The following is a 20,283-nucleotide window of genomic DNA, read 5'->3' on the forward strand; positions in this document are numbered from 1 at the left end:
TTTGAATATCATTTACTTCGGTTTTCAAATCATTCGCTTGATTCCACACTTAATGGATCGTCCTGGGCCTTTTGGGCCCCAATTGAAGGCTACGATCCACCGCCCGGATGCCTCCACATGACATCGGACTGGGCCCACTGCGGCACGTCAAAGTCTCCTCGTAACTACACTCGCACTGTCGCACACACGACTAAGACAAAAGCCTCTGGTCGAGAGAGAGAGAGAGCTTGGACGATGGTGTCGTACGTGAGTGTGCTGTTGTACGGAGTTGGAGGCATAGTGGTGGCGGGCATGGCGCTGCTGGTGGCGTTCCAGGAGAAGCTCGTATACGTGCCGGTGTTGCCTGGTCTCACCAAGTCCTACCCCATCACTCCCGCCCGCCTCCGCCTCATGTACGAGGACGTTTGGCTCAGATCCTCCGATGGCGTTCGCCTCCATGCTTGGTTCATCAAGCTCTTCCCCGAATGTCGAGGTTCATTTCTCTTTCCATGCCTCTTATTTTTTAAATTTTGTTTTTTTTAGCTATTTAAAAAAAATATTTTTTCGAGTTGTGATGGAAGGCGAGTTAGGGTTTTGAATTCTTCTGTTTTTTTGGTGCTTGATTCGATTTAATTTTGAAGATTTTGATTTTTTGATTTTTAGTGTATGGTTAATTGGATGTTTGGCGAGGTGGAGTTAGGGTTGGGATGTGATGATATGGTTTTAGTTGGGTTTTGGGAATTGGAGTTTGGTTAAGTGGGAGAACTTGTGTTTGTAGAAATGGGATGATTGCTTATTTTTTGTACAAATTTATTTGTGGTTGGTAAGGGAGAAAGCTGGAATTTGCCGGCTGTTTGGTTTCTGGGAAAATTAACGAAAAGGGCAACATTTGGTAGCCTTAATCACCTTCTGGTGCTAATTTGGTTTTGCAAAAATGAAATGCTCACCTCAATTTAGCCATGTAGATATTAAGTTAAATTAAGTGGAGGTTTTGGTTTTTCTATGATCCCAAATAAGGAAATATTGAAGAATTGACATTTTAGTTCTATTATTTATCTACCGTGTCTGGTTTATCAAAGGGACCTACAATGAAATGTAGGTACAGTTTTTTGTTTATTTAATTAACTGGACTAGGTTCCGGGGCTATTGCACATCTGGGAAAATATTTCTCTTGCAATGTGATGGAACTCGTTCCATGGCATGCATACTCCTTTGGGTAGCTATTTAGGATCATGTGCTTCTTCTACAGTTCCGTTTCTTATAAGATTCTCTTTCTCCATTTGTCTTTGGTTGGTGAGACTGGGTTTTGAAGAACAACCATAATATTGTTGGAAGCATGAAGTTTCAAAACTGGTAGATGCCTCATTAAATATACAGCATAAAAGGGTTTTTAAATAAGTGATACCATACCATAGCTGTAGAAGTTTCAGACTTCTAAGGAGGTGTGGGTGGAGGAGGTATGGAACCATTCTCCTGGGGGAGGTTGCTGGCCCCTTGCTTCTTTAGACAACTCAATGATTGGGAAGTGGAAACTGTCGAGCGTTTCCTTTTGACACTGCAAGGGAGGAGGGTGTATAGAGAGTTAGAGATAGGGATGACAAAATTCTGTGGGCTGAGTCAAAGGATGAGACTTTCTCTGTCAAGACCCTGTACAAGGCTTTGGAGTGAGGAAGACAAGGTGTCTTCCCAACAAGTGTGATTTGGAGCTCTTAGGTGTCGCTGAGGGTGGTTTTCTTTGTTTGGGGGGCTACTTGGAATAAGGCTTTAACTTCAAACCACATTCAGAGGAGAGGGTGGTCTTTGGTGAATAGATGTTTCCTATGCCTCAAAGGGGAAGAATCTGTTGATCACATCCTCCTTCATTGTGATAGAATAAGGGTTTTATGGAATCTTTTGTTCTCCCTTTTTATCACGTCGTGGGTGCTCCCCTCTTCGGTTAGAGGTGCTTCTAGGATGGCAAGGTTTCTTTGTGGGTAAAAAAGGGAAAAAGGCAAGGCGGATTGCTCCTTTATGCCTTTTATGGACTGTTTGGAAGGTAAGAAACAGTAGGATGTTTGAAAATGAGGGGTGGTCGATTCAAGGGCTCGGATTCTCTTTTATTTGTAATCTTTGGGCATGGTGTAAGTTGTATATAGTCCCTAGTCCTCTTTCCACTGTAGACTTTGTGGACTGGTTGGGTTTGGGTTAAGACAGGTTGTTTTTGGTGTCCTCCTTTGTTTTTGATGACTCCTTTAGGTGTTTCTTTGTAGACTTCCCGTGTACTTTGGAATACTTCTTTTGGCGTTTCTCTTTTATAATTGCTTCTTTTTATCCATAAAAAAACTTGTAGAATTCTCAGAGAACCATTTACCTTTTTTTTCCTTTAAGCATGTTCACAGTAGATATCTGGGATTTTAAGATATTTTTTGAGGCTTAGAACTAGTCCTGTTGGTTTTGCAGGTCCAACAATTCTGTTTTTCCAAGAAAATGCAGGAAGTATCCTTTTATCAGCAACATAGTTATGATCATCATTAATATTATTTGTTATTATTTGGGAACAATAACATTAGGTTATGTTTGCATTTCATCTTTGTGATTGGGTTCAGCATTTTCAGAGGGCCTTTACTAGTCAAATACAGATATTGCTCACCGTCTTGAAATGGTTCGCATAATGATACAGAGGTTGCAATGCAATGTTTTCATGCTTTCATACCGAGGGTATGTATCTACAACTGTATCAAGGATTTTTGTCAAATGGTTGTTTTTGTTATTAGCTGCTGGAACTGAATTGGGTTATGCATGTTGCTTTTCTATTGAATGGTGTTACTGCTTCGTCAATTAAAACAGTTATGGGGCAAGTGATGGCTATCCTTCTCAGCATGGTATTACAATGGATGCTCAGGTGTGCTGTATCAGTAATTTGTTCATTTTGATTTTCAAAGCTTTACTGTTTAGATGATGACAATGATCTTATGCATTATCTTTCTGTTTAGATGATAGCAACGATCTTATACTTTTTCTTTCTGTTTAGATGATAGCAATGATCTTATGCTTTTTCTTTCTGTTTGATAGGCTGCATTGGATCATCTTTCTCAAAGGATTGACATTGACACATCTAGAATAGTTGTGTTTGGAAGGTCCCTTGGGGGTGCAGTTGGAGCTGTTCTTACGAAAAACAACCCCGATAAGGTATTTCTCAAATTATCAAGTAAATCAATATTATATTTATTTATTTATTTTTCTTTGGTTTCAAGGTGAGATTTGGAAGGCTTTTTTCTCCAAGATACCATTTTGGATTTCACCTTTCTGGTATATGGTATAATTTTGTTATATGTCTTGCTTATTATAATGACACGAGTTGTTACCATTTAAATGAATCTTTGTGAATTAAGACATCATTGAGCATGTTATAGAAGTCGGGCTAAATTGGGTGTACGACATATGATTACTATACAGATTGGACCACATTCTGGCCGCTAACAGGTTCCGCGTGGCACAACATTCGAGTATTCTCAGTCCATCCACAATTTTAGATGATTGTTTTTAATAAGAATTTCCCCTCACATTTTTATCTGTGCATGGGAGAGAAGGTATCCAGTGACTTTACACTAGGAGTTAGTGAAGGAACCCTTAGAAGAGGAGGGGACTTCAACCTTGATTTAGAACAGCCTTCTTTTAGTGTCCTCTTAGCAGATACATTATACGGGATTGGAGGTAGTGTTGTAAGATTTACCGACCTTGTTAATTGGTGAAAATGAGGTGAACTCTCTCTTTCGTTTTTATTTGATAGGCAAACAGGAATTAAAAAGTGCCAATCAAAAAGTGGTGGTGCACGGACACTCTCTTAAAACCTCTATACAACCTCCTTTTGGTTTTAAGATGTGGATGTTCATTCATTTCTTCTATCCTTGGCCTGTCCTCATCCTCTTCTTTAGGAACCTTAACTTTCACAACGACCTAAGTGACTGGGAAATTGATGATCTCTTCAGTTTTGTTTCCTTTTTGCTTCATGTTTATGTGTTGCTTTTCTTCCCAAATGAGAAAGTTTGCTCACGTTCATTGTTTTTTGCTCTCGCTTCTTCTGGATACCCCCATTCTTTCTCTTAGGCCAAATTTATTTGGATGTCCAAATCCCTACCAAAATCGAAGTTTTTTCTAGGTTGGTGGTAAAGGAAAAAGTCAATACTAATGACATATAACAGATGAGTAGGGCTACTAAAGTCGGGTGTTCAAAGTTCTATATCATATGTATAAGTTATGGAGAAAGAGTTGGTCATTGATTTTTCCACCAACCAATCATTTTGACTCTTTGGTACTTATTATTTCAGTTGGCAAGGACCAATTGGGTCCCTCCTAGGAGCATAGTAGATTTGGATGATTGTTTCATTCACTGGCTTTTGCAGGTGATGCTAGGTGTATGATCCTATGGCAGGTGGACATAGTTGCTATTATTTGGGTTGCATGGATGGAGAGAAATGCAAAGATTTTTGAAGATAGAGGCAGATCAGTGGGGTTGTTGTGACCATATGGGAATTAGTGTTCTTTCTGTTCTCTATTTGGGCTTCAGTCTCTTTAGAGTTTCACAGAGTATCAATGAGCATGATCTGCTTGCTCTTCCAGTAGGAGGTCAGTGGAGATTCTTGCAGAATGGAAGCCCTCACTAGAGGGTTACCTCAAGCTTACTTACACCTTTCTCCTTTGGGTAATCTAGGACATCATGGGATTGGTGGTGTTTTCCGAGACACTGGTCTTGTAATTGAGGCATGCTGTAGGATTTTTTGGTGAGAGATTGGCCATTGAAGTTGAGATCCTTGCTTTATTGGAAGGCTTCACCATTGTGAGTTAATTGGTCTACAACAATATTTATTCATGAGGGACACTCCACGGTGAAAATAAGTTGGATCCCTCAAGGGAAGAGGGTATAGTGGAAATTAGACTCATGGGTGCATCAATCCATTGATGTGGCTAGAGCTTTAAAGTGATCTTTCTCTTTTTTCCTTGGATGGCTAATCACGCTGCAAATAATTTGGCTAGATGCTGCGCCTCTTGCTTAGTGTCCTGCATGGTGATTATTTGCTGCTTTGAGTTTTACTTTTTAGTTTTTCGTATTTACCTTTCTCTATTTTTCCCTTTGTAGTGCTTTCCCCCCTTTTTCTTTTGAAGGATAGCTCATCCTTCCGTTTGAATTGTTTTAATCATTTTAAACGAGTGAAAAATTGTTTGTAATCAAACAAAAGTATATATGAATCACATTTATCCTCTTAGACATTTATAACATCTATATTTGATGAGCAACAATATATTCTTTAACTAATCTCATGTTGCCACAAATAGTTTATCCAAAAGGTAGACCAACTGCCTTGAAGAAAAAATAGCTCATAAATTATCTTATTTGGAAGTCTTCCCTTGAAATAAATATTAGCCAGTATGTAAATTTGTTTGTGGTTTCTCAGTGGTAACAACCTTAGATGATCCAATAGATCCCATCAATAATTTCTACTTGTGCATGAGGCATAAAGTGATATTGTGCATAAAACACTCGGGTAAGGGAGAAGTCAGTGAGATTAGATTTGCTCAAAGGAAGTGGTCATGCAATTATATTATACAAAATCTTGGTTTGATTTAGAAAACTGCTGCTTACTACTACAAGAATTTTGAGCGTTCAATGAAAATGGAAATACTCCTTTTGCAATGATTCAATCTAGATTTTCTTTGGGGCTATAAATTAAGCTTACAAGATGTTTGCCCATTTTCATGCTAGGACTTGTGCTTCAGCCTCAAGCTCAAACTAAGTTTTGGTAGAGCTCAGACTGACTGTCAATTAGCCTGAAACCCAGTCTGGGTGTACATTGTTCTTTAGGTTTATTGGAGCTTCAACTTCTGTTCCATTTATTTTTGGTTGATAGGGTGTTGAAGTGTGAACTGCCTTGGTTGACATGGAAGGTTGATAAAAGATTGTGTGGAGGCATCTTAACTTTATGTTTGAATGATCTTGTTGTGTCTTACTAGTTGTGATTTTTCTTCTTTTTTTTTGTTCTTTGTTTTTTGAATTCTTGAGATGAATTTTTCTACTCTCATGCTTAGCTTTCTTTCAGGCATATCATCTTTGGTCTGTCTCTTTTTTGCAGGTTGCTGCACTGATATTAGAGAACACTTTCACATCTATCCTGGATATGGCTGGAGTTCTGCTACCCTTCCTAAAGTGGTTTATTGGAGGAAGTGGTTCAAAGGGCCCCAGGATTCTTAATTGTCTTGTGAGATCTCCTTGGAGCACCATTGATATAATTGGCGAGGTGAGGCTACATGTTTGCAGCCCCATCCAAGATTGCATGCCTTTGTTGGATTCTGGCACTGGTAGTGCCAATAAAATACAGTTTTCTGATGTGTTGGGGACAATGTCTTGATGCAGCGCTCTTTTAGTTCTGTTCCTTTCTTAGAGGGTGCTTGGTAAAACATACCACCTAATGATTTAAAATGACTTTTAAGTTAAATTATGATTAAATTATTAGTAAAATGACTTTTAAGTTATTGAAGTTGTTAAGTGATAAATCATTAAGTCAATTTATCAAAGTCATTTTTAACTTTAAGTTGCGATATTAAGTTACTTTACAAAATATACTTAATATGCTTAATAACTTAAATTAAGTCATTAAGTTATATTAAGTCATTTTTTTCTTTTCATGAATATATGCATAAGGCCATATATTGACCTTATTCACTGCAGATTACCCAGCCAATCCTTTTCCTCTCTGGATTGCAAGATGAGATGGTTCCCCCATTCCACATGCAAATGCTGTATGCTAAAGCAGCTGCTCGAAACAGGCAATGCATCTTTGTGGAGTTTCCTACTGGCATGCACATGGACACATGGCTGGCTGGTGGTGACAACTATTGGAAAACTATTCAGCTTTTCTTTGAACAAAATGTCCCAGAGCAGACAGAAATTCAATCATCCCACAACGACAATGGTAACAATTCTCCCAAGTCCTACTATTCCAAACATCCCACTCATCCTCAACAACCATTCCCCCCAGAAACCTGATTCTTTTGTTTTAGCCACTTCTGTAATAGCTCCCCCTTAAACCATGGCACTGCTGTGCAGTGTTGCATTTTTAAAAGGGATTGTGTTTGCATTTTCTAGAAAGAGAGGCCTTTATATCATCTTAAAAACAGTAGCTAGTAGTTGAAGTTACTTATCTTCTAAAAATTTTGGCCATATTTTTCAGTGCTGTATAATAGAGGAGCTTATTATAACCCTTTATAATGTGTTGCCTTCCCCTACTTTTTCTGTTTATTTCTTATTTTTGTCATTCAAGTTTTGAAATCTTTTATTGAGAAAAGATCAAATCGGGTTAAAGTTTTTCTTTATGATGCAACATTTTTGTATTGTTCATTGCAGCCACAAGCATAAACATATATTGAAAACATTCATCTCTTTTGCTAGTTTGTATAATGTGTTATGCTGCCTTCAGATTCTGAGGAGGCAAGGTGAATCGCTGGCATCAAGACCTTCTGAGGTGTAATCAGTTGGGCCATCACATGACTTAAAACTATATCGACTGTTTTTGGAAGTTGCTGCAATTGAAAGCTCTTTGTGAGGAGTTGCTGCCTGCCAGGAGCCACTGCACCCCTTCAGGTTTTTCTTCTCAGCAAGCCATCATTTTTTTGGTTTAACAAACTTCACCAGATGCCAAAACAAAAATGTGAATGCCCCTTGTCATACTCTATGGCTCTGACACACATGCTTGATTACTGAATCGATTCTGACGAATTCTTGTATGAAATAAGAAGTTAACCACAATTCAAATATACACTCCACAGTGATGCATTAGATTGTTTGTATCTCTGTTTTCATGGATTATATTTGTGTTAAATATTGTCCCCATTTCACGTTCTGGTTCCTCAATAGAATCTGTCCATATCGATTTCCCTTGTCCTATAACCTAAGGGTGGTCAGAGACTATATATGTTAGAGTGTGATTCCATTCACTATAGGGATCTTGAGAGTCCAACAAAATAAGGTAAATTCTTGTTTCATGCTCTATTGACCCCTGCAGTTAACAGGGAAAAGAAAAGAACCCATTAGTTGGTGAAAGCTGGACGAGAACAATTTTATTATTTATGGTTGGTTCATGGATTAAATTTGTTTTATTAGTTGGAAATTGAGAAAGTCTGCCCAGTTTTGTTTGGGTTTTGCTTCGGTTGAAGTCAAAAGAGCGGTCCTAACAAATCCAAGGGCTTTTATTCTTTCATCCCAGTGTATCTGGACATTGAAATTCTATTATATTTGACAAGTAAATAAAAATAAATTAAAATTAAGGTTAAAAATTTAAAAATTAAAAGAGCTTTTGAAATTCAATAAATTCTATTTTTTTACTAATGCCCGGTCTGGAATTGCTTTTTGAAAAGCTAAAATTCCTTTTTCTAAATTCATTTATGATACAAAAGAGTTCAACATAAATGTTAAAAAAAATATTATTTCTTATAAAAAAAAATGTTGCCTTTTAATTTCTATTTTGTCTTTTGGCTCGTGCAAGATGCCAAAAACTGCTCAGAAGGATTTGTTTTACAACTTCAGCTTCCAACCCAATGCAAAAGGCAATTTCAAATGGGCTTATCTTACAGGGCCCAAGAAATGAATGCTCTGGCCCAACTATTCCCTTTGCTGACTGCTGAGCAGGTCAAGCCCCAAAAACAGGCCCATATGCCACACTACAACCGAGCCCTAATCTACAGAAAAAAGGGAGGGGGAGCGTATTGCAAATTTGGTTCCACTTCCACCACCAACAAGATCAAATCTTGAACCTTGATGATACACCTGCGTCTCACCCTAGCATATCTATAACCGGACCCCTGAAGCTTCTATCAAATGCAGTTCGAAGGTTGACTCAAGTCCGCAAAGCCGTTAAGCCCGCTGAATACTAAATCACCAGGCAAACAACGGATGCCACGTGGCAAAAGAAGACCCATTATCTGCCACGTTGGAGTGAACCTCCCCATTATGTTTATTATCATCATTGCTCACCACTGTACGTTACTAACCGGAGAGGTAAAGTATTTTAGCCCCCTTTTTCCCTCCTTAAAATAAATAAATAATAATAAAAATAAAATAAAATAAACACCTCACTCCAAAGTCCAAACATCCCAATATCTGTTCCTCTCCTTCCCTCTTTCTCTCTGCTTTTGCTTCTTCTCCCTGTTGTTTCTCACAAAGCACCCATTTGGAAGCCATTTATTTACGATATTATCCACTCTTCTCCTTCAATTTCTTCAAAACGACGGCGTTTCGGCGATGGATGGTGGACCGCAGTACAATCCTCGAACTGTAGAAGAGGTTTTCAGGGATTTTAAGGGTCGCAGAGCGGGCATGATCAAAGCCCTCACCACTGGTTAGATTTCGTTTCTGTTTGTTTTTCTCTTGACCTTTTGGTTGCTGAGAAATTGTGGGAGAGACAAAAAAAATGGATAGTGGAGTTGATTTGAGACTTCACTTAAAAAGTTTTTGGAGTTTTTTTCGTTTTTTTCGTTTTCCTCTGTTTTCTCAGAAGCCAAACGGAGTGTTCTTATTCAAATTTTGACCAAGTATTATGGTATTGTTTATGCGTATTACCTTTTTCCTTTTTGGTTCGCATTTTGATGGGTTTGTTGTTTTTGGTCATGGATTTGCAGATGTTGAAGAGTTCTACCAGCAATGCGATCCCGGTTAGGGTTTCTACCTCTGCTTTACTCTTGGACTGCTATGTCCTTTGCAATTTTTGGTTTCTGATGCAATGTCTGGCCTGTGGTTGAGTATTGGTTTGGGTCAGTAGTTCAAATGTAGTGGTGGTACTGGTGACTGATTTGGTTGAAATTTGCAGTTAAGCTCAGCATTTTGCTTTATTCGGTTCCTTTTTTTAAATGATTGAATCTTATATGCTATGTCTGGTTTTGGAAAATACGAAGGGAAAAAAAGTTGAAGGAAAATGATTTTCTCATCCTTTTACTTTATTATAGAAAATACGAGAAAGAAAATCAAATATAAATTTATGCATGCTTAAATTGTTTAATCTCTATGTAGAAGAGGTAAAAAAAGAGTTTTTATTTATTTATTAATTTTAAATTTATTATTTATTTTTCTTCTGACACTATTTCCTTCTATTTTTCTTTTCTATTTTCTTTCCTTTTTATTTTCAGTCAAAATTTCTTGGAACCTATCTTTGTCCTAGTTTCTTGCGTGGGTATAATTCAAGTTTATTTTTGCAGTTTTGACATACTTCACCAACTTCTCTCATTTGTTAACATATATTGCGTCTTCTGAGTGTAGTAGTATATCATTAACAAGGGTGTCTTTTCCCTTTTTTCTCTCTGTGTGTGCAGTTTCTGTTTCGTGTTGCACTGCTTTGTTCTTACAGATTAAATTCCTTTATATATATAAAGAAAATCAAGAAAATAAGCTGTCCAAATGTCTCTGTTATCTTAATTTTGGCTTCAGTTCTTAGGGTTTTTTTTTTGGTTAGAGTTAAATGCCTGTCAAAAGTTTCAGTTTGAATCTGGTATCCTGAAACATGTTTTTTTCTTGAATTGCATGAATTTGAAATAAAGGTTATTTGCTTTCTATTTGAGTTTTGTGCAACGGAAATCTTAGATGTACTCTAGCAAGGTGAATACGTTTCTACTTTGTTTTCTTCTCCTTCATCTTCTACCTATTCACATTCACTTTCAACTAGTCTTCTGTTTATCTCTAATTCCCCATATTTCTATCAAGTTCCCCATTTCTATCAAGATGAATTATGTTCTTGTGATGTTTTGCTTGCGCTTTATGCTGAAATAGGGTCCAAGGGTCTTTGAACAAGCTTGCTGCTAACTGCATATATCTCAGCAGGTAGTCCCAGCATTTCCAATGCCTTTAAGAAAGATTTTTTGTGCACTTGTGTTTTTTTGTCACACATTCAACTTCAAATAAGGTTTGAAGGGGTGTCGAATAAGCTTGTTGTCTAACTGTCCACACCTCACAGTAGGTGGTCCTAATGCCCAGAATGACCTGAGTTGCTTTTTGCTTATTGGAACAGAAGCTTTCTAATCCTGTCTGATCCATTTTCTGGTTGAATGACATTTTATTTATCATTTCACCTCGTGAGGAGAATTTTGGGATTTCATTGATTTCTTTTCAAATTTCTTAATTCTCTATTAAAAAGCTTCAGCAATTCTAATGGGCCTTGATATGTTCAAGATCTACTATTCCTTGTTTGTCTCTGCAGCATCAATAGGATTGGAAAACCCTTAGGTATTTATTTCTAGAAATAGTTAAATTGTGTAGAATTACTAAGTTACAGGGCTTTGGAATATCTTTTTATTACTGATAAATCTTTTTATGTGTGGTACCTTGGTGTGCCCTTTCCAAGACGCTGTTATTCTATCCTGTTTTATTCACAATAAAAAAAAAAATCCTGTTATGTGTGAACAGAAGTTAATACATATATCATTTTTCCAGTTATTTGTGTATTTATGTGTATGGCTTGTATTAAAAAATTTGTTTCTCTTTCAGAAGCAGTATATGTTTTAATGTTATACCTAAAAGGGTTGTGTTTGCTCCCCTGACTAGTCAGTTTGGTCCTTTCTAACTTCGCTTGACTTTGTTGTTTTCATGTCTTCAAAGGAGAACAAATATTCATACCTACTTTATGTGGCTACCTTGCTTCAGTTACCGATGGTTATTGACATGTTGTATTCAACTCACTCTATATTGCAGAGAAGGAAAATCTTTGCCTTTATGGATTCCCTAATGAACTGTGGGAAGTTAATTTACCTGCTGAAGAGGTGCCGCCTGAGCTCCCTGAACCTGCCTTAGGTATTAATTTTGCCAGAGATGGGATGCAAGAAAAGGACTGGTTGTCTCTGGTTGCTGTGCACAGTGATGCTTGGTTACTTGCTGTGGCCTTCTATTTTGGTGCCAGGTTTGGTTTTGATAAAGCTGACAGGTATATCTTTCTTTAACATTCTAACCTCTGTCCTAGAGGCCTAATTCCTGAGTTTCATCTTTGCACCAAAAACTTCTCCCAACTTTTTCGCCTTGATCGTTTTTGTTCTATTCTATTCTATAATCATTAAATCCAGATCGATTCATCTGTCTAATATATTCCTTTTTATTCTTCATCATCCTGTTCATTTTTTAAATGGTTTTCATTGCAGCAGTTTTGGAAAATCCTAGGCTAGAAATATTGCTCTTCATGGTATTTATTGCTGTTCTATTTCATGCATAATATCTGAATCCATGGACAAGTGCCACTTGTGTTATTTTGACATGTATGCCCAATGATGCATGAGCCTGTTGTGACCAATTGCCTGTAATTCATCTATAATATTGCCATGTGGGCCTGCTGGAATAAAGTGATGTGATGTATTCATAATGTCCCCACGCAAGTAAAAACGGTGATCCAAGACTTCCTTCTCTATGTTAAGGGGTAGTGGCATCTTGGCACTGGATGTGGATGGCCACCCAGAAGGAGGATCCCTACTTTCCATCCTTTGGGGTTGAACGCTTGACAGTTGATACAGTCACATTTCCTTCTTTTAAAAGTTGAAGGGATTAAAACCTTTTTACTTGGTTTCCTAGGATTGAGAGGAAGGGAGAGAGGGGGACAACCCTTCCCCCAGATATACCTTATGCTAAGGGAATAGGAGGTCGACTTCTCTTACTTGATTCGAACTAGGTCATCCCTCCTGCTCAATCCCCTTAAATGTAATTGTTGGCACAGTGCCATAGTTATATGCATGCTCGAGTTGGAAGTAGGGCTTCAAGAGTCCAAATGGGGACTTGCCTCCATCACTAGATAATGAGGATTTGATTTAGAATCGTGTTGGAGCCTTGTTTAAATGGGAAAAATTTTGTGTGTTGGACGTGTATTGAGCTCATTTTACAATTATTAAAAGTCTTGTTTGGGATAATGTTTAACTGTAGAAGACGTAGAAGTAAAAGTAATTGCTACTACAACACAATTAAATTTTATGTTTGCAAATTGTATTCTAAAAATGCTTCTAAGATAAGGATTATTATAATATTTAAAAAAAATTTAATTAAATAAAAATCTGCTTCACTACTGTGTTTGAGGAAAAACATGAGTCTACTTACATCTTTCAAAGGTGGATAAATCATGTTGGGGAATGTTGGGCCCATAGTTGAGAATGCTATTCAAACACTCAAAAATTGTCAAATGCCACTTTTAGCATTTGAGAAACTCTCCCAAATATGGCTTAAGAGGGGTGGAGACTTGGCTATGTTGTTTGGGTAAGCCAAGTTCTTGAAAGCCAAATAAGTGGTTTAGAGTCTTTATTTAAAGTGGGAGGTCCTAAGCAACAGGGACTACCCTTTTGTGCACAACAGATTTTTTGAGTCTAAGCAATCGGCCTCAGCTTGGCCTACACTGTGCTGTGTGCTTTGGGCCAATGACCCTGTTGCTGTGCATTCTCCATACTCCTATGCCAATGCCCAATTGACCATCCCACAATGCAAAGGTTTGAAGAGCTCCAAATCTTAAATCCAGCTTTTGGAATGCTCTTTAGTTATTGAGTTTCCCAATTAGAATTCCAACTCTTAGGTTTGCCATTCTCTTCTATCCTCTCTCTCCACTCTCTCCTCTCAAGATACTCCACTACCCCTCAAAGTTTCTCACTTGACCATTCTAGTGGCTGGCCTCCTCCACATAATAACTTAGCCTAAATAGTAATTAGATATATTTGAATCTTAGAACAAGGAAGGGATAAGAAAATGATGAAAATATTTTTAAGCTATTTTAAGCATTTTGTTGCAAATGGTTTTTTTTTTTTCCCTTTAATTCTTTTCCAAGATCCAATTACTACGATGGAAATTCTGGAAAGAAGTGCTAGTGCATGTGGCTTAAAATATAAGTGTGCCTATCAAAAGAAAAAAAAATGTGTGCATGAAAAGGAGGGAAAACCCATTGTCCTTTTGATTTGGTCAAAACTAAATTTTGCCTTGCAATTGAACTTTCATATTTGCTTTTTATGAAAATGAAGCTCTAAAACCAACATCTCCTGATTCCACCCCCTCCACATGAATGGACTGTTTCTCCCTCTCCCATCATGAATGGATCATGTCTCCTTCCTGAACAGAACGACTTGAGAACTCCTCATGTGAATGTAATGGCTGAATGGACCTCTGTATAGACTTTGGCAGAAATTCCCTGTTGAATGGCTTCAGAATGAGCTGCCTGTGTTAGCGATAACATGGGGTGGCCATGTTAGCGATAACATGGGGAGGCCGTGTTAGCAATAACACGGGCAAATTACACCTGGCAAAGAATCTTTTCTGTTATGACTATGACCTATAAGACAGCGACATGTGAAAAGAACTAAGGGATATACATAAAAAGGAAATCAGAAAGAATATCAGCTTTTTGAGACCACAACACTTCCCGCTTATGGATAGGCTGTCTCTGTTCCATGAAGATAAAAAGCAAAAGCATCTGGTTATGGATCAAGGGAAGCTGTTCATTAGGAGTGTATACTTTTTGTTACATCTTTGTTGCAGAATGTATACTTTTTGTTGCATCTTTGTTGCATGTTAATCCATTGGGTCTCTTAAATATGCTTGTTATATGAGGCTGCTGAACATTACCAAATTGGATGCTGTATTTTATAGTTTTATTCAATAAAAAATTGCTGGAATTTTTAATGCAGGAAACGTCTTTTCAATATGATTAATGATCTTCCAACAATATTTGAGGTTGTGACTGGAGCTGCAAAGAAACAAGTAAAGGAGAAGTCATCAGTTTCGAACCATAGTAGCAACAAATCCAAGTCAAACTCGAAAGTGGTAATTTTTTTTTTTTCATCTTTCTAGTTTCCTTTGATAAATGAATGAGGAGCATTAGTTATCTAGTGTCAAATATTGTCTTGACATGTTCACAGCTGATGATAATTGAACTGGTAATGTGTCTATTTATGGTAACTTACCTTTATCACTAATTCCTATATGGAATTCAATTTAGACAGTTGAATGTCAATTATTAGCTTGACTATCATGGTCTGACATGACTATGACAAGAAATCTTTCCTTATTAATGTATGTAGCAAAAACACAACGAATATTTTTATTTTGCCCTGTCTGGAATGTGCCTGCCCTCATGGCCGCATTGGAATTCATTATTTTTCTTGGTCATGATTTCTGAGTGTTCATTTCCAAACATTAATTGATATTTCACTTTGTTTACATGTTGCTGTCACATTACCGTATCTATTCTGGAAATAAAACAGAGAGGATCTGAATCAGCTAAATATTTAAAGGGTGGGCAGCCAAAGGATGAGGAAGAAGGATTGGATGAGGTAGATGAGGAGGAGCATGGGGATACCTTGTGTGGTGCTTGCGGAGAGAACTATGCTTCAGATGAATTCTGGATATGCTGTGACATATGTGAGAAATGGTTCCATGGGAAGTGTGTGAAGATCACCCCTGCGAGGGCTGAGCACATCAAACAGTACAAGTGCCCCTCATGCAGCAACAAGAGAGCAAGGCCTTGATATATCCCGTTTGAGGTGGGGAAATTCTCACCTTCTGTAATTCCTGTGTTGAACTCAACTAACTGTTTAGTTGGTAAGATTTTCTCTTTCTTGGTCCTTTGTCACGGTAGATGTATTGAATACTATGGTCTTAGGAATGTTGTTACTTGTTATTTGGATGTACTCTAGTCTGCAGGTCGTGAAACATGTTCTTTTCTATTCTGAATTGGAATATATATTAGTTTCTTCTCTACAGAAAAACATCTGTAGGTGTGGTAGGCCTTGTTAATCGTCCTCCATTCTGTTCACAGATATGAAGTCTTCCGTATTTTTACTTTCATTTTATTGGATTTGATGGCAAAATACTCTAGAGTGCCTGCATTTAGAATGATCTTATGATCTAGAAATGGTAACCTGAGGCCATTGCATTGACAAAATCAATAGGAAGCACAATGGAAATAGGTGTATGAATACCACTTTTGCAGAAAATCTTTAGTTCTGTTTCCAGTTCCCACCCAACAACCAAACTTCTGATCCCTCTCTAGGTCTAGACACGTTTTTTCAGTTGGATGCTTCTTGATGAATGCATTCACACTTCCCTTTCTCCAAAAGGGTCCATGGGTGTTTACCAAATTTTCTGTTTTTCTTTTTCCTTTTTTATGACCGAGGAGCCTTCCCTGGCAGAGTCCTTGAGACTCCATGGGGATCCAAATCTTTGGGTGTTGATTGCATCCCACCATAACCAACATCGGATAATCCAGGAAATGCAACCAGTTGCAGGAATTAAACACTGGAATCCAATCCACAACCGGCAGGATGTTCACCTAACATTTGACCCAAAGCCCAACTCCATAATCTCACAGATTGAGAACAAATTCCATTGTTACTAAATGTACTGATCATTGTTGTTATGGTGTCTGGATAGCCTCATATTGGGCTTTTGATTATCATTATATGGTTTAGTAGGGTATTATTATACATAAGGTGATTAACTTATTACTTTGTTTGGTCAGCTGGAAAAAGGCAGAAAGTGGGGTTGATGGTGGCTACTTTTTCTGATGTCTGGTGGATGGTGATGGTCTATAGTCAATGCACTACGAAAAAGGAGGTCCAAGTCATATAAAGCATTTATGCGTAAAGGCTTATGACCATTATTAAAAGGGCTTGTGTACATTGAAAAAATGATTTCCAATTCAATGGCTTCTATTTATTTTATTTAGACAAGGAGGTTTCAATTTAAAAAAATGTTTGATTTACTTTTTATTAGAAAAAGGAGTGATATAATAAAATTCATTTAAGGAAAATATTTGAATTTGGGTTTATTTACAAGAACATAATTTTTATTTAAAGAAAATGATTTTTATGATGAAAAGATCTCAATCCCATTTTATTTACAAGAGAAATACTTTCATGATTTTTTATTTTTGAATACAAATTTTTCACAAGACAAACAAGTCTTAATACGTGAACCTAAGATAAAAATATATTTCAATTTAAATGTTCCAATTTGATTTAAAAATAGATTTAATTATTCAAAATGTTTTACAAATTTATTTGAAGTGAAATATTTGTAAAGATAGAAATCACTTACAATTATCCGATTTAAAATTTATAATATAAGAAATAATTATTCGAATTATACATACTTCAACACGATGGCATTTGCCTACTCATTTCATTCTTTGATTGAAATACAATACAACAATAAAGACAAATAAATAAAAAAATATTATACCTATTCTTGAATCCTTTTGGATCTTTTATCCTATAAATTCTTTTTTCTTAGTTGTTTTTATTAGTCTTCCTATCTCTTACCTCTTTTCTTCTTAAAAAGGACTCGTTTCTTTCCTTAAAAATTCTTATCCTCTCCCTCTTTCAAAATTCTGCTTTTTATGTAAAAAAATTACATTTTTCCATTGAAAAAAAATTCTCATTCTTCCCCCAAATATTTTTCTTTTTCCCTAAAAAAAGTCCGATTTTCCATAAAAAATTTAGATTTTTTATTTAAAAAATTCTAATTTATTTCTCTTTCTAGTCCTATTTTTTTCCTTAAAAAAAATAAATAAAGTAAAATAAAATAGAATATAATAGAATAAAATAATAAAAAATACAAACGTGCTAAGAGTGAAAGGAAGGAAAGTTTTTGATGTGATAGATTTAAAATCCATAAATAAAAATTGGACAAGAACTTTCTAATTCAAAATCTATATACCAACCCTACTTTTTCTATTTTCCACGAAGACTTGACCATGGAAATTGTCTGGCAGCCCCTCGTCCACCGTGGCCTATAAATTGATGCTACTCATCCCATTCAACCCATCAACCCATCTGCAATCCACACACACCTCTCCAGCTCTCCTCTCTCCGCTAGAGTTGTTTTTAGACTCAATGTCTATGTCTATCAATGGTGTTTCTCCTTCATTTCAGAGCTTTCGGCCTCCCACTCTCCCTCTACCTGTAGAGGAAGAGAACCCCTTCTCCATATTGGGGGAGTCTCGTCATGTACTGGCTCCACCGCACTGGAAGAAGGCTGCTGAGGCCCTACAGTGTGGTCATTTTGATGAGGTGTGCGGCATGGTGTCGCAGTTTGCACATGCGCAAACTGTGGATATTCAGGGCACGGCTCTCACAGTGGCCCAGGTCACTGCTCTTGCACGTGGGGATCATGTTAGGGTCGCTCTCGATGAGGAGGCGGCCCGAGGCCGCGTGACGAGGAGTGCTGATTGGGTGGCTGAGAACATCTCTCGGGGCACGGACACGTACGGGGTGACTACTGGCTTCGGTGCCACTTCCCATCGGCGGACCAACAAGACCGCTGATCTTCAGACCGAGCTGATTCGGTTTCTCAATGCTGGAGTGATCGGGAAGGAGACTCTTCCGGCGAGTTTTTCCAAGGCTGCTATGCTTGTTCGAGCGAATACTTTGATGCAAGGGTATTCGGGCATTCGGTGGGAGATACTTGAGGCCATGGCCAAGCTGATAAACCTCAATTTGATCCCTAAACTGCCTTTGAGGGGGACCATCACTGCTTCTGGGGACCTTGTGCCCTTATCTTATATTGCTGGAGTATTAACTGGGAGGCATAATTCCAAGGTTGTGACGCCTGAGGGGGAAGAAATCACGGCCATGGAAGCTCTGAAGAGAGCTGGCATTGAAGCCCCTTTTCAGCTGCAGGCGAAGGAAGGTCTGGCTCTTGTGAATGGGACTGCTGTTGGGTCAGCGGTGGCCGCAACGGTTTGTTTTGATGCCAACATCTTGGGGCTCCTTGCGGAGGTTCTGTCTGCCTTGTTCTGTGAAGTGATGAATGGCAAGCCTGAGTTTACGGATCCATTGACTCATGAGCTGAAACACCATCCTGGCCAGATTGAATCAGCTGCTATAATGGAATTTCTTCTTGATGAAAGTGACTACATGAAAGCAGCAAAGCTTCGTCAAGAGAAGGATGTGTTGATGAAGCCTAAACAAGACCGGTATGCGCTCAGAACTTCTCCCCAGTGGCTGGGGCCTCAGATTGAGGTGATTCGCATGGCAACACATGCAATTGAGAGGGAAATCAATTCTGTCAACGACAACCCTTTGATCGATGTCTCTCGGGACCTTGCTCTTCATGGAGGGAACTTCCAAGGGACCCCTATTGGTGTTTCCATGGACAATCTCCGGATTGCCATTGCAGCAATTGGGAAGCTCATGTTTGCTCAATTCTCGGAACTGGTCTGTGACTATTATAATGGTGGGTTGCCTTCCAATTTGAGTGGCGGCCCCAACCCGAGCTTGGACTATGGCTTCAAAGGTGCTGAGATAGCCATGGCTGCCTACTGCTCCGAGCTTCAATACCTGGCGAACCCGGTCACAACACACGTGCAGAGCGCTGAACAACACAATCAGGATGTGAATTCTCTGGGATTAATCTCTGCAAGGAAGAGTGCTGAAGCAGTGGAGATCCTAAAGCTCATGTCTGCAACTTACATGGTGGCACTTTGCCAGGCAGTTGACCTGAGACACCTAGAAGAAAACATGAGGGAAGTAGTGAAACATCTCATCACCCAAGTAGCAAGAAAAACCCTTTACACAGATGAAGATGGGACGCTGCTAGAATCTCGTTTCTGCGAGAAAGAACTCCAGCAGGTCGTCGAAAACTTGCCAGTTTTCTCCTATATCGACGATCCCACTAATCCTTCATACACTTTTTTGCCTCAACTCCGAGATGTACTAGTTGAAAGAGCTCTCAAAGACCCCAAATCCACCGACTCTGCGGGCTATTCCATTTTCAAGCGCATCCCCATATTTCAAGAGGAGCTGAAGGAGAGACTGATTGAGGAGATATCAAAAGCAAGAGAAAGGTTTGATAATGGAGATTTCCCAGTACCAAACAGAATCAAGAAATGCAGGACTTACCCCATATACGGATTTGTGAGGAAAGAAGTGGGAACCAAGCTCCTTAGTGGTGAAAACAAGGTGAGTCCCGGAGAGGATATAGAGAAGGTTTATGAGGCGATAAATGATGGGAAGTTGGGAGATATGCTGATGAAGTGCTTGGCATTTTGGAAAGGCAAGCCGGGCCCTTTCACGCCGAGGCCTAGTGGGCTATCTTCTCCAGCGCAGTTTAATCCGGAGTATTGGGGTTGGTTTGAGAAGCTAAGGTCTCCTTCTTCAGCCTCGAATGGGAGAGTGAATTGGGACCAGCTCTGAGTAGAAGGAAGGAAAAGGCATTAATTACGAAGATGAGAACAATTATAATGTTTGTTTGTGTGTTTCTAATGCTGTTTTGTACTAGAATTTTGATTCCCATTAAGTAAAAATCCAATTCCGACAAACATGATATGACTTCAA

General features: G+C 38.3%; 3 protein-coding genes across 4 annotated transcripts; all 3 read left to right on the plus strand.

The window, feature by feature from the left end:
- Positions 1-50: 50 nt before the first annotated feature.
- LOC100245712 (alpha/beta hydrolase domain-containing protein WAV2) lies at positions 51-7,819 on the plus strand. The gene is made up of 8 exons (XM_002280177.5): positions 51-472; positions 2,419-2,454; positions 2,598-2,676; positions 2,806-2,860; positions 3,031-3,147; positions 6,087-6,251; positions 6,683-6,926; positions 7,431-7,819. Exons 1-8 carry the CDS (start codon positions 118-120, stop codon positions 7,448-7,450), a joined length of 1,071 nt encoding a protein of 356 aa, XP_002280213.3. The 5' UTR covers positions 51-117; the 3' UTR covers positions 7,451-7,819.
- A 1,151-nt stretch (positions 7,820-8,970) lies between these two features.
- Positions 8,971-15,714, plus strand: LOC100852794 (PHD finger protein ALFIN-LIKE 4). 2 transcript variants are annotated; one of them, XM_010657846.3, is made up of 5 exons: positions 8,971-9,347; positions 9,628-9,660; positions 11,687-11,915; positions 14,635-14,770; positions 15,241-15,714. In XM_010657846.3, the coding sequence occupies exons 1-5, from the start codon at positions 9,251-9,253 to the stop codon at positions 15,472-15,474; spliced, it is 729 nt and encodes a 242-aa protein (XP_010656148.1). In that variant the 5' UTR covers positions 8,971-9,250; the 3' UTR covers positions 15,475-15,714. The 2 variants fall into 2 exon arrangements, with proteins under 2 accessions (XP_010656148.1, XP_003633111.1); XM_003633063.3 differs by having other exon boundaries at positions 9,002-9,347; positions 15,211-15,714.
- A 2,019-nt stretch (positions 15,715-17,733) lies between these two features.
- LOC100266224 (phenylalanine ammonia-lyase-like) lies at positions 17,734-20,283 on the plus strand. The gene has a single exon (XM_059740493.1). It carries the CDS (start codon positions 17,749-17,751, stop codon positions 20,140-20,142), a length of 2,394 nt encoding a protein of 797 aa, XP_059596476.1. The 5' UTR covers positions 17,734-17,748; the 3' UTR covers positions 20,143-20,283.

The sequence above is a fragment of the Vitis vinifera genome, chromosome 11 (assembly GCF_030704535.1).
Source record: "Vitis vinifera cultivar Pinot Noir 40024 chromosome 11, ASM3070453v1".
Lineage (NCBI taxonomy): Eukaryota > Viridiplantae > Streptophyta > Magnoliopsida > Vitales > Vitaceae > Vitis > Vitis vinifera.